An 11,690-nucleotide genomic window follows, 5' to 3' on the forward strand; every position below is an offset into this window, starting at 1 on the left:
TTCCTTGTATGTGCAAACATACTGGCAATAAAGCTCTTTCTGTCTTCTGATATGCGTGTGTGTAATATACAGTAGGCATACTACAGTATATATGAAAATGCATATTTTTCAATTAAAGAGAACTTCTATAATAAATATGGACTTCTTTGGGTGCTTGACACTTCATTGGTCATTTTGTGTTTTAAGACTGATATTCAAGGTTATGAATACTCTGGAAGTTACTTAAATGTAAATACGACTTTCCTTATTGATCACGTCTTCCCTCAAGTAAAATGCACGTTTTCTTGCGTGACTGGATGTTGGAATCACGTTGTTTGCATTCGCTCAAACTGATTTGCTGGAATCGAAACGCGGTCGTTAAAAAACCCAACTCCGTTAGCGCGAGTCCCTATGGCTGTGAAGCGGGAGCGACCAGCTGGCAGAGGATTCCGCTTGGTCTTAAAGCCTCCCTGGAACGGCTATGTTCACAAATCAAACACTTGTCAAAAAAAGAATGATTAATTCTCAATTTAGAGTTTGTTATTCGTATATGGTCTAGGTGTTCATACGGCATAGCCTATGCCTTAAATACGGGACAAACTGCGTTCCGTATAGCTTTCATACGGAACGCTTCTTTGATGCCTTAAATACGGGACGATTCCGTATTATACGGAACGGTTGGCAACCCTACTGGCAATGATATAACTGGCAAACTAAATATTGTGTGTCTTCTGGTGAAAAATCTTAAACAAGGTTTGCTGGCCTAGAAACTGGTCCTAGCTAAGATGGTCTCCCAGTCTGACCAGCTGAAAGTGCACAAAACCCATCTAAAACTGTCGACAGATCAGTCAGGCCGGTCTGGGAGACTAGCAGATCAGCCTAGGCTGACTGAAGATGTTTTTCAGCTGGGTTGACATCTTTTATAAATGGCGCTTCAGTTTCGCGGGGATGTCTTATGAATAATAATGTTTAAATAATAATCTTATAAATAATTAATGTTACACATTAGGTATATGGGTACTTATTATTTAGCTTTCCTTCTTCGAAGCACAACATCATTCATTCTGTACCCGCATCTGCTTTCTCCAAACATAACCGTCAGCATAAATGCATTTGAGGATGAACGAGAATCCTGACAGAGAATATGCTCGCAATAGCTTGAACGTTATTGCCCCCATGCGATCAAACTCTGAATAGCACGTATTTTTGTTTGTGGCGGTTTTATTTAGTATTACAATTAGGTTTTATTTTTATATTTTCAGTTTTCAATATAGTAATTTTATGATATGATTTTGTCATTATTATTATTTTTATTACAAATAATTCTGTATTGCTTTATTTTTTTATTTCAGTTTTATGTTTTAGAATTGCTTTATTTATTTATTTATTTATTAGTGGATTAGTGTAAAATGGGACACTGACTAATGTGGGACACCTAAGCTTCAGTGCGTTTATCTCTTCTTTTACAACATTAAAGTGAACATGATTGGTGTTGAATTCAAGCAGGGGTGTCAAGTTATTGAAATCATGTCAGCCACTTTAGAAAAGGATGTTTCAAAAGTGGGACAGCATGTTTTGACTGGGAGAGTCAATTATACTATGTAATTCAATTGATAAAATGTGCATTAAGAAAGTTAAATGCCATACATGTATTTTTGTAAAATGTTTGGGCTTATAATGCACAAATATTATTTGTTTTAAGGTCCAGATTAAAAAATTAGAGACTAGAGGACAATGGGTTCCTGGACCACGATGAGTCCATGGTGGCAAGGACTACTAATTTTTGTTATGAAGTGTTTTTATCATTGCAGTTTGCTTAACACATGCTTTTGAAAATACATATTCCATATTCTTAGTATAGAAGTTCAGAACAGTTCTAAAGACATTCCATGTTCCGAAAGTGTAAATCTTTTTGAAATCATTTATGAAATTATTTAGCTATCATTAAGTCAAATTTTACATTTTTGACTTAATAACATGGTCATTATTATTTTTGAATAAATATACACGTATAGTTGTATTTAATTTTCCACATGCGAACATATAGGCTCGTTTTTTAGACAACTGATGAAGACAGCAAGCACACTGTAGGCCTACTAAATTAATTAACCAAAGAAATGCACATTTAACCAGAAATGTTAAATGTGAAATTTGCTTTGTAAAAATTTAACTATTTCTAACCCAAAACATAATGTCCCAGATTTGAGCACGAGCTGTCCCACATTAGCAAATCCACAAATTCTTAAATGATTTGGCACAAGGAGCACTAATATTCCCCTTTAAGTACAATTTTTGAAAAATTTCTTCTGATTTTATAAGGGAATATCTTGGGGATTTTATAATTATGAGACATTTTGATTTATTGTTTTGGCTTCATATGGAAATATGAGACACAAGTCAAAATTGCAAAAAGTGTCCCACATTAACCTATTGGCAAATGTAGTAGGTTGTCAGGTAATCTGTGAATACAGAACATTTGCGTAATGTGAAAAGTTTTACATTTTATAGCTTTAATTTATTTGATAATGTTTATGTATTTTTTCTATACATTTTAGTTATTTAGAATGGAAGCAGTAGATTTAACATGCTGAACATATCCATCATTTGTACAAACTTTCTCAGTTTAAAGCCTGTTTAACAAGAATTCTAAGAATCAATTGTTTTAAAATGATGGTAATTGCTTTTCATTTCAAGTCAAGTCAAGTCAAGTCAAGTCACCTTTATTTATATAGCGCTTTTAACAATACAGATTGTGTCAAAGCAACTGAACAGCATTAATTAGGAAAATAGTGTGTCAATAATGCAAACAATTTTTTGGCAGGCAAAAACTAGATCATCATGCAAACCCTGTGACCGTCCATCATGTTAAAGGGTTAATGGACAAACTTAAACAAAAGAGCAACATGCATTTGTGATGTGACACAGCTGTAAAAGTGAAAGAAATGCAGAAGAGACCAAAGAAAGCCTGAAATACTCACACTGAGGGCAAAACTTCAGAGTTATACATGAATTATGCTAATTAGTGTCTTAATAATACAACAGAGGCACCACTTGTGCAAAAGAAAACAAGACTGTTCTACTAAATGTTCTAAACGTCACTTATTGCTTTGGTGCTAGAACAGAAAAATGGAACATTCCATCTTTTTTTTGTTTACATCAACACTAATACATTTGTAAAACAATCATGTGCTCTGCATGATAACATTCACAAAACACACATTATCCTACCATATGTGGAAAGTGAATATTTGATTTTAAGCTCTGCTTCTTGGCAACATGTAGTCTACAGTATGTACTGTACGTATGTGATAGAAGAATGAGATTCAGAATATGAGAGTGACAATAATGGTTATGAAATTATGAATGAATAATCATCTGTAAGTAAATACAGCAAGCTGAAATCATTTCCATTTTAAGGATTGTTCTGGGTTCAATGCGAGTTAGACGTAACATTATCTGTGGGATAATGTTGAATACCACAAAAATGTATGTCGACTCTTCCCTTTTTTTTAATAATAATAATAAAATCTGGCTTACAGTGAGCCACCCACAGTGGATATGAATGGGGCCCATTTTAAAGTGTTTAAAAGCAGAAATTTAACACTTATAATATCATAAAAGCACTAACATGAATTCTTCTGATAAAATGTATGTATTATTTGAGATGTCAATCTGTTTAAATCATCGTATTTACAATTGTTTTAAGGGTTGTCATGCCAATAATGTTATAAAATTGTAAATAACTTTACACAGAAAAGGTTAGTATTTTTTCACACTGCAATTATACATGTGTATCTTCTTATGGCTACAGTATTGGAACAGTATTTTAATATTTACAAATTGGCCCCATTTACCTCCATTGTAAATGTCACTGTAAGCCAGATTTTTGTTTTTTTAAATAATATTTTTGTCGCAATCAACATTATACCAAAAGTACTGTTGATTGAGCTTAACTTGTACTGAATCTTGAATATTCCTTTAAAAGATTTACAATAATTAAACAAAGGTTATCTTTAATATAGCAGCTCTGAAAGTGTATGATAGCGTATACAAACAATGGCCACCTGTTTCTAAGTGTGCCTGGTATCACCGCAGCCTACTGTGGTGGATGTGGGTAAAAACTCTTGCGCACCTGAAGCTCAGTGTCTTACCCAATACATACCAACAGCTCTACCTACTGGTGGATAGGGAACTTTGTCCTATCGGGAGAGATCTTTCTCCCATCCACATTCAGATAGCTGTAAATATCACAATCAGTGTGAAAGCTGTAAGGTGGTGATCTGTTGCCATGCACACGTACAATCAACATGGTCTTCAGCAGTGCTGGTGATCTTCAGTAACGTCTGGTCGGATGGGCTGAAGGAGACATTGGTGTGAGAATGTGTGAGAAAGAGACCGGCTAAGCAGTTGGCAGTAATGTGACATGGGCTTTAAGGATGAGGAGGTGAAAGGTCATGAGAGTTGAGACGAATGAGAAGCTACAGGTTAACCAGGTGAAGGTCAGAGGCAGTGAAGTGAGGACACAGTGCCATGTCAGGGTTCTTCAGCTGCTTCAGGACGCGCTTGTGGAACTTGGTGCGCACGCGATTGAACTCCATGATGTCACGTGGATCTTCCTCGATCCAGAATCTGTGGAACTCCTGCATCAGATAACCTAAGAAAAATAATTAGAATTAAAACACAGAAAACAAAAAATAAAAAATAAATAAACAACAATACACCTTAAATAACCGTAATATTATATATATATAATATTATAAAAATCTATATAATTTTCACAAATTCTATGTAAAAATATTTTACGTATACAGATAGCATACAGATAGATAGACTGATAGAAATATCAAAATATTGTATTTTTTATGCATTTTTATTTTTAATATTATGTTTTTACAGTAATTGTATAATTTAAAACCAATAATTTGAATTATATAAATTATATAATTTGTCCACAAATATATAATAACTATTATTATTATTATAATACTCTTTTATTGAAGCTTTATTAATAATTTTACTTATATAATTTACATGAATACATAATTATATAATTGTGTAATATTATTTAATAAATCGCCTACAAGAGTTGTTTACACAAGGACAACAATGGCAACATTCTAACACTCACAGAAGGTCTGTTGGAAGTGCACTAGACTTGGTATCTCTGGTGCCACATTGTACAGATGAGTCTTCAGAGCCCCGCTCACCAGCAGGGAATATGCCAGGTCTGTGATGTTTATGCCAACTATGGCAAAGGAGTATCTGCGCCACAAAAGATTTGGGTCAGCACAAAACACAATGTAAAAGAGATCCTTGTTTAGTGTAAATAAGCATCATAAAAAGTTAAGACACTGCCAGTGTTTGTCTGTGTGATTCCATCTGTTCTGTGCTTTAATTGTGTCTGTGTGCGCACATGTCTGCAGCGCAGTTATTGAACAGGCTTCGTGCTGCTACACATCAGAGCTAATGCATCCTGAAAACTCATGACAAGTAGAAGAGCCTGATTCAAATCCTCACACAAAGCATCAGGGTTCAGGCGCTCGGCTACTAATAACTACTGCACACACAGCACAATTATTTTTAACATTCACAGATTTAAGAACTGCTTCTTTGGTTGCTTACTTTGGCACAAATGAAAAGAGTTTATGCAAGAGCTTGCAATATTCTGGACTCACCCAATCGCTTTGTCAAATTTCTTCTTGTCCCAATCAGCTCTGCTCATCTTGCTGTGTGAAAACCCAAAATGTTAGAGTGTATCCACCCAGTCCTGTGCTAATAGTGCTTAAACGGTGACTATAATGCAGTCAATTATAAACGACGACAATTACACACGTAAGATTGACTGGAGAAAAGAGAAAGCATTCACGGTTACTAACCAACGTTATAATGGAGCATAATGCCTTGTGTTTAGAGTGAGGTGAGGTTGGACGTTTCGAGATTAAAAAATAACAACAACAACAACAACATAATACAGCCATTAGATTGAAGCAAAATGATCAAATTAATTTCTTACTGAGAGAGAAAAGATGGAGTACCTGGCTTCCTCTTTGGAAACGTTCCTGCGCATGACAGTGATGGGAATAAAAAAGAAGCAGGAACAGAAAAAAAGGAATGTGTGGGTGCATGATGTGCATGATGGTAACAGAGCATGCTGAAGGTGTGATCGACTGCACGGCTTGAAAAAAAATAACCTGTTAAAATAAACATGGTATGCACATACAGCATAAAGCATTGCACTGATAAGAGCTTTCTGGGGAACTACACCCTAACCGACATCCTGTGGCAAGATCCTGGTGCTGTGTGTTGCTTTTGGTGCGTGTTTGCTAATGTGTGTTTAAAGCTTAAATGTGCCTTAAAGCCCATCAGTGATATTATGGGTACTTTTTTTATATATAAATAATTGAGTATATACAGTAGGAACCACTCAAAAGGACTATCTGAAGGATCTGACCTGTGTTTGGGCTGCAGGGAGTCATGAAGAACTTGGAGAGCGGTGGCTTTGTCATGCTCTGCAAAATACCTGCAAATAAAAGAGGGAAAATTAGCCATTGAATTGTTCTGTTCAAAAACCTATGAGAGACTATGTAGACTGCATTTTAAGGCCACATACAGTAAGTGCGCTCCTCCTGACATCGTGTTTCAAAAGCTATGCCTCTTAATTATGCTACCTGAGCAAATGCTAAGGCACTGCAACAAGCTCAAAGAAAAATCTAAGGCGGTAAACAAAATTATTAAAAAAAAAATACATATATTTCACTCATTAGTAAAAAGTAGTGATAAAAACTAGTTTAATTTAATTAAAAAAATTATTTTACCTAATGTATGTTATGTAGGCTTTTTAAGTATGGTGTATCTATTGATAACTCATAAAACTAGTTTAGTGTAATTTAAAAACATATTTTTTCCTATGTATGTTATGTATTTAATGCTTAATAGAGTATGGTGTTGCTAGCTTAACAACATGCTAACATCAAAATCTTTTGCTAACTGATAAAAACTAGGTAAGTCAAAAACTTATCTTACCCAAAGTTATGTATTTATTGCTTAATCGAGTATGGTGTTGTTAGCTTAGCAATATGCTAATGTCAAGTCTATTGCTAACTAATAAAAGCTAGTTCAGTGTAATTCAAAAACTTATTTTAATCAATGTATGTTATGTATTTAATACAATAGAGTATGGTGTTGTTAGCTTAGCAATATGCTAATGTCAAGTCTATTGCTAACTAATAAAAGCTAGTTCAGTGTAATTCAAAAACTTATTTTAATCAATGTATGTTATGTATTTAATACAATAGAGTATGGTGTTGTTAGCTTAGCAATATGCTAATGTCAAAACCTATCGCTAACTGATAAAAACCAGTTCAGTGTAATTTAAGAATTATTCTACACAGTGTAAGCTATGTAGGCTATATAATGTTTAGCCGATAAACAAAATTATTTAAAAAAAAATACATATATTTCACTCATTAGTAAAAAGTAGTGATAAAAACTAGTTTAATTTAATTAAAACAATTATTTTACCTAATGTATGTTATGTAGGCTTTTTAAGTATGGTGTATCTATTGATAACTCATAAAACTAGTTTAGTGTAATTTAAAAACATATTTTTTCCTATGTATGTTATGTATTTAATGCTTAATAGAGTATGGTGTTGCTAGCTTAACAACATGCTAACATCAAAATCTTTTGCTAACTGATAAAAACTAGGTAAGTCAAAAACTTATCTTACCCAAAGTTATGTATTTATTGCTTAATCGAGTATGGTGTTGTTAGCTTAGCAATATGCTAATGTCAAGTCTATTGCTAACTAATAAAAGCTAGTTCAGTGTAATTCAAAAACTTATTTTAATCAATGTATGTTATGTATTTAATACAATAGAGTATGGTGTTGTTAGCTTAGCAATATGCTAATGTCAAAACCTATCGCTAACTGATAAAAACCAGTTCAGTGTAATTTAAGAATTATTCTACACAGTGTAAGCTATGTAGGCTATATAATGTTTAGCCGATAATGGTATTGTGTTGTTAGCTTAGCAACATGCTAATATCAAAATCTATTGCTATTATAATAGCACAAGCCTACAGTACGTAGTAGAGCATTTCAGATTGGTCTTTTATGAGTTTCCATGATGGTTAGGATGTTTCCAGAAGGCCTGTGTAGTTACTAGACAGCAAAGACACGCTTTGTTCGGGAACAGAGTTAAGATCTGGTATGATGTAGATAACAAAATTTCACTCTAGTACATACATTTAAATGACTATAACGATCTAATGTTTTTGTCCTGATTTCACTTCAGCAGATTCTCTACTCACAGTAGGTTGTGCAAACCCAGGAGACCCATGCCCCTGAAATCAGTCTTGGGGTCGTTTCCTTGGAAACCAATCTCACACCATTGCTTTGAGATGCGTCCAGAGAGAGGAGAATCAGGACGGAGTTCCTTCCACAGCTGGTGAGTGAAAAGATATTTGAGAAAGGCATCACTATTAGAGACAACATTGTGCTACATTGTGAATGGTAGCCACCTATATATATTTATTAGAAACAGTAATCAAAAGGCTGGCAACCGCTAATAGTGAGTTTCTGTTGATACCTTCATGAGCATCTCCTCATGTGCTGGGTTTTCACAGGCATACGGCTCTCTACGCAGCTTCTCCACCTCCACTACTAGGTTTCGGTAACCCACGATCTGGAGCAGGCAAGCCTGGAGAGAGATGCCAAGCCTGGAAGAAGAAAAGAAACAGCATATGTGCTCAAAAAGTAAGAGTTATCTGTAAATGCATACACTGTATCAGGGAATGATGGGATCCTTACTGTGGGTTAGTGTCAGGGTTGATCTTTTTCAGGGACATTATATCATCGATAGTCTTTTCCACAGAATCTGGGTGAACGTTGATGGCAGACTGCAAAAGCTATGGACGTACAGTCATTTCAAAAAAGAGTGTTCCTTTATTAGCTAATATACAAAATAACAGCATAATACAGTATGTAAAATATTTAGCCTTCTTGTAGTTTGAGATGGGCCTTAAATCAGCTTATAATTAGTGTTGTTATTGTTAAATAAAACTAATAGTATTAAATAATTATTTTAATTGAAATAAAGCTGAAATAAAATAAATGTTAGATGAAAAGTAAAAAAAACTAAATTAAAAACGATGCCTTGGCAAGCAACTGAAATAAGCTTAAGTACTAAAATGAGTAAAACTGAAATAAAAACAAATTAAATAAAGCTAAAACTAAGTTAAATACAAACAATATGTAAAATATGCAAAAATTACATCAAATTAAAATGTAAAATACTATACAAATAAAAGCTATTATAAGCAAAATATGAATAAATAATATAATGGTATTTAAATAATACTAGTAAATTTACATAAAATTACAAAATACATACCATTTAATATTATTATTAAATATATAAATAAAAATACATTAATACAATAAATGTGTAAAAAAATAAAATTAAATTAAAAAAATAATTTTACTTCATAAACTTCATGACTTACCTCATGTTTAGAGCATTTGAGTGAGGATTCTGTGAAATTAAAAGAAACATAAAATATCAAATTTTTCCCACATACAGCCAGGTTACAGATGTAGTGTTTTTTGCTGTAGATGTACTGTTAAAATTACTGATAGTATTTACCAATCTTGAGCGTCCTTCGAGCACCGGGTTTGTTATTGTAACAGATGCGTTGAAGCTCACATCGTCCAGTCAACTTCCTGATGACAAACTTCAGGCCCCTCCACAAACACTTACAGTACAGGAACACCAGTAACTGGGTCAGTACCCTAGAAGATTCAGAGAAATAAAGAGGCCTGAATAAAACGACACAAGTCCAATACTGATGATAGGCCTAATACACCTGTGTATTCTGTCCCAGAATAAAGCGTACTCACTGAGGTATTTTGAAAGCTCATTATATTTGAGTATTCTAAACCTGAACTGAATAACCATCAGATGTGTTTCCCATGAACACTGTTCGAGCTGTTCAAAGAGAAATGCACATTATTTTTCTCTTATAATGCTCTGATGCCTACAAAAGCTAGGCCTAATCCCCATTGTAAAAATTCGAGACAGAGATAAGTGGGCCACGATGATGAAATGGGTCACAGTTCTACAAAAATCTGCGTGATGAAAGCGAAATATAATTTTGAAAGTATTATTCTTTAAACAGGTTTCATGTCCTGCATGTATCAAGCAGTATGTGTAAACCAAAGGACTTACTGACATCTACTATGCTTCTGTTTTGAACCAATGCATGGATGAATCCATCCATCTATATTATATACTAATCTAATTGCAGGCTAATTCACTACAGGAAACGCATTGGACTAGGAATAAACCTGTTTGAATCCGGTTGCTGATTACGTTGAGAGTTACTGCTCACATGATAGACTCGCCTCCCCATCGGCATGAAATTAATTTGTGTTTTGTAAAACAGGTTATTGTCTATCAAAGCTGTTGAACAGAAGTGACGTGTCCCGAAGGTAATTTCCTTTTCCAGGACTTTAATAAAAGCCAGTTCTGATATTGCATTATAGGGGTCTCTACCTCTAAATGTCTAGGTGAAATACAAATCTATACTGGTACATTTGGAGCAAGCTCTTATTAGGTTTAGTGCCTTTCAACATAATTTATTGTAAACAATATAATTAAGAGGAGTGGCTGATAGGAAAGCACCTAAAACTGAAAGGCAGGGGACGACTCACCAAGGAATTGTTTATTTAAAAGGTATTTATCAGTTTTGTACATTTTCATAATCAGTATTTTTAAATATATAATAAAATAAATAATTAAAGATAATAACACTAATTAGTTTATGTTTATTAATATTTTATAATTAGGATATTTTAACAATAATACAAAATACAATAATAAAATAATAATAAAAATGTGAAGCAGACTATGTTCCATAATAGCGATGTATTTATCAGTTTTTTACATTTTCATAATCAGTATTTTTAAATATATAATAAAATAAATAATTAAAGATAATAACACTAATTAGTTTATGTTTATTAATATTTTATAATTAGGATATTTTAACAATAATACAAAATACAATAATAAAATAATAATAAAAATGTGAAGCAGACTATGTTCCATAATAGCGATAATATATATATAGCCTATATATATATATATATATATATATATATATACACACACACACAAATTGTTATTATTGTGCAATAATGCATGCAATTTAAACTCATATTATTCTGATGATGATGATGATGATATTAATAATAATAATAATACCTAATAATAATACCTTATAAGAATAATTAATTTTCTGTTTTTGTTTCAACATCCATGACATAATTGGGCCATACTACAAAGCATGCAATAAAAAAATCCGCATAACGGTAAATTTAATGTGCATCTTTAAAAATGGAAGATGACAACGATGATATTTCAGCTTCTAAGCAATAAGAAGCGCTCTATCACTATTAAGCACTAAGGACGTACTTACCTTAGAAAATGCTTCATCGCGATTGTCTGCTTTGCTACAAGTGTAACTCACATTCACGAATGGTCTGACCACCTGCACAAAACATAATTCAAAATGAAAACTACAGTGTATCTTTATTTAATCGTTGTATTGCATTCAACCGTCTTGAATACCAATTGCGATAATGTCTCGAGGTCGTCAGCAGTGTGGCGTTAGGCGGATTAAGACGTTGCCGTGGGCAACCATGTTCA

At 33.3% G+C, this 11,690-nt stretch overlaps 1 protein-coding gene across 7 annotated transcripts in view; it reads right to left on the reverse strand.

Annotated features, from left to right (window-relative positions):
* Window positions 1–2,802: 2,802 nt before the first annotated feature.
* LOC107681137 (ELMO domain-containing protein 1-like) overlaps window positions 2,803–11,690 on the reverse strand; it is a 10,239-nt gene continuing 1,351 nt past the window's right edge. The window contains exons 1-11 of one of the 7 annotated variants that reach the window (XM_016477312.1): window positions 11,461–11,506; window positions 9,627–9,772; window positions 9,487–9,515; window positions 8,792–8,889; window positions 8,571–8,700; window positions 8,293–8,426; window positions 6,431–6,499; window positions 6,015–6,038; window positions 5,655–5,705; window positions 5,108–5,241; window positions 2,803–4,633 (exon numbers count right to left, since the gene is read on the reverse strand). In XM_016477312.1, coding sequence (XP_016332798.1) covers window positions 4,458–4,633; window positions 5,108–5,241; window positions 5,655–5,705; window positions 6,015–6,038; window positions 6,431–6,499; window positions 8,293–8,426; window positions 8,571–8,700; window positions 8,792–8,889; window positions 9,487–9,515; window positions 9,627–9,772; window positions 11,461–11,477 — 1,008 coding nt within the window. In that variant the 5' untranslated portion in view covers window positions 11,478–11,506 and the 3' untranslated portion in view covers window positions 2,803–4,457. Of the gene's footprint in view, window positions 4,634–5,107; window positions 5,242–5,654; window positions 5,706–6,014; window positions 6,171–6,430; window positions 6,500–8,292; window positions 8,427–8,570; window positions 8,701–8,791; window positions 8,890–9,486; window positions 9,516–9,626; window positions 9,773–10,327; window positions 10,399–11,460; window positions 11,507–11,690 lie in introns of those variants that run through there. The other 6 variants (XM_016477308.1, XM_016477310.1, XM_016477306.1 and 3 more) reach the window with 6 other exon arrangements.

This window comes from Sinocyclocheilus anshuiensis, unplaced genomic scaffold (assembly GCF_001515605.1).
Source record: "Sinocyclocheilus anshuiensis isolate Anshui unplaced genomic scaffold, SAMN03320099.WGS_v1.1 scaffold412, whole genome shotgun sequence".
Classification (NCBI taxonomy): Eukaryota; Metazoa; Chordata; class Actinopteri; order Cypriniformes; family Cyprinidae; genus Sinocyclocheilus; species Sinocyclocheilus anshuiensis.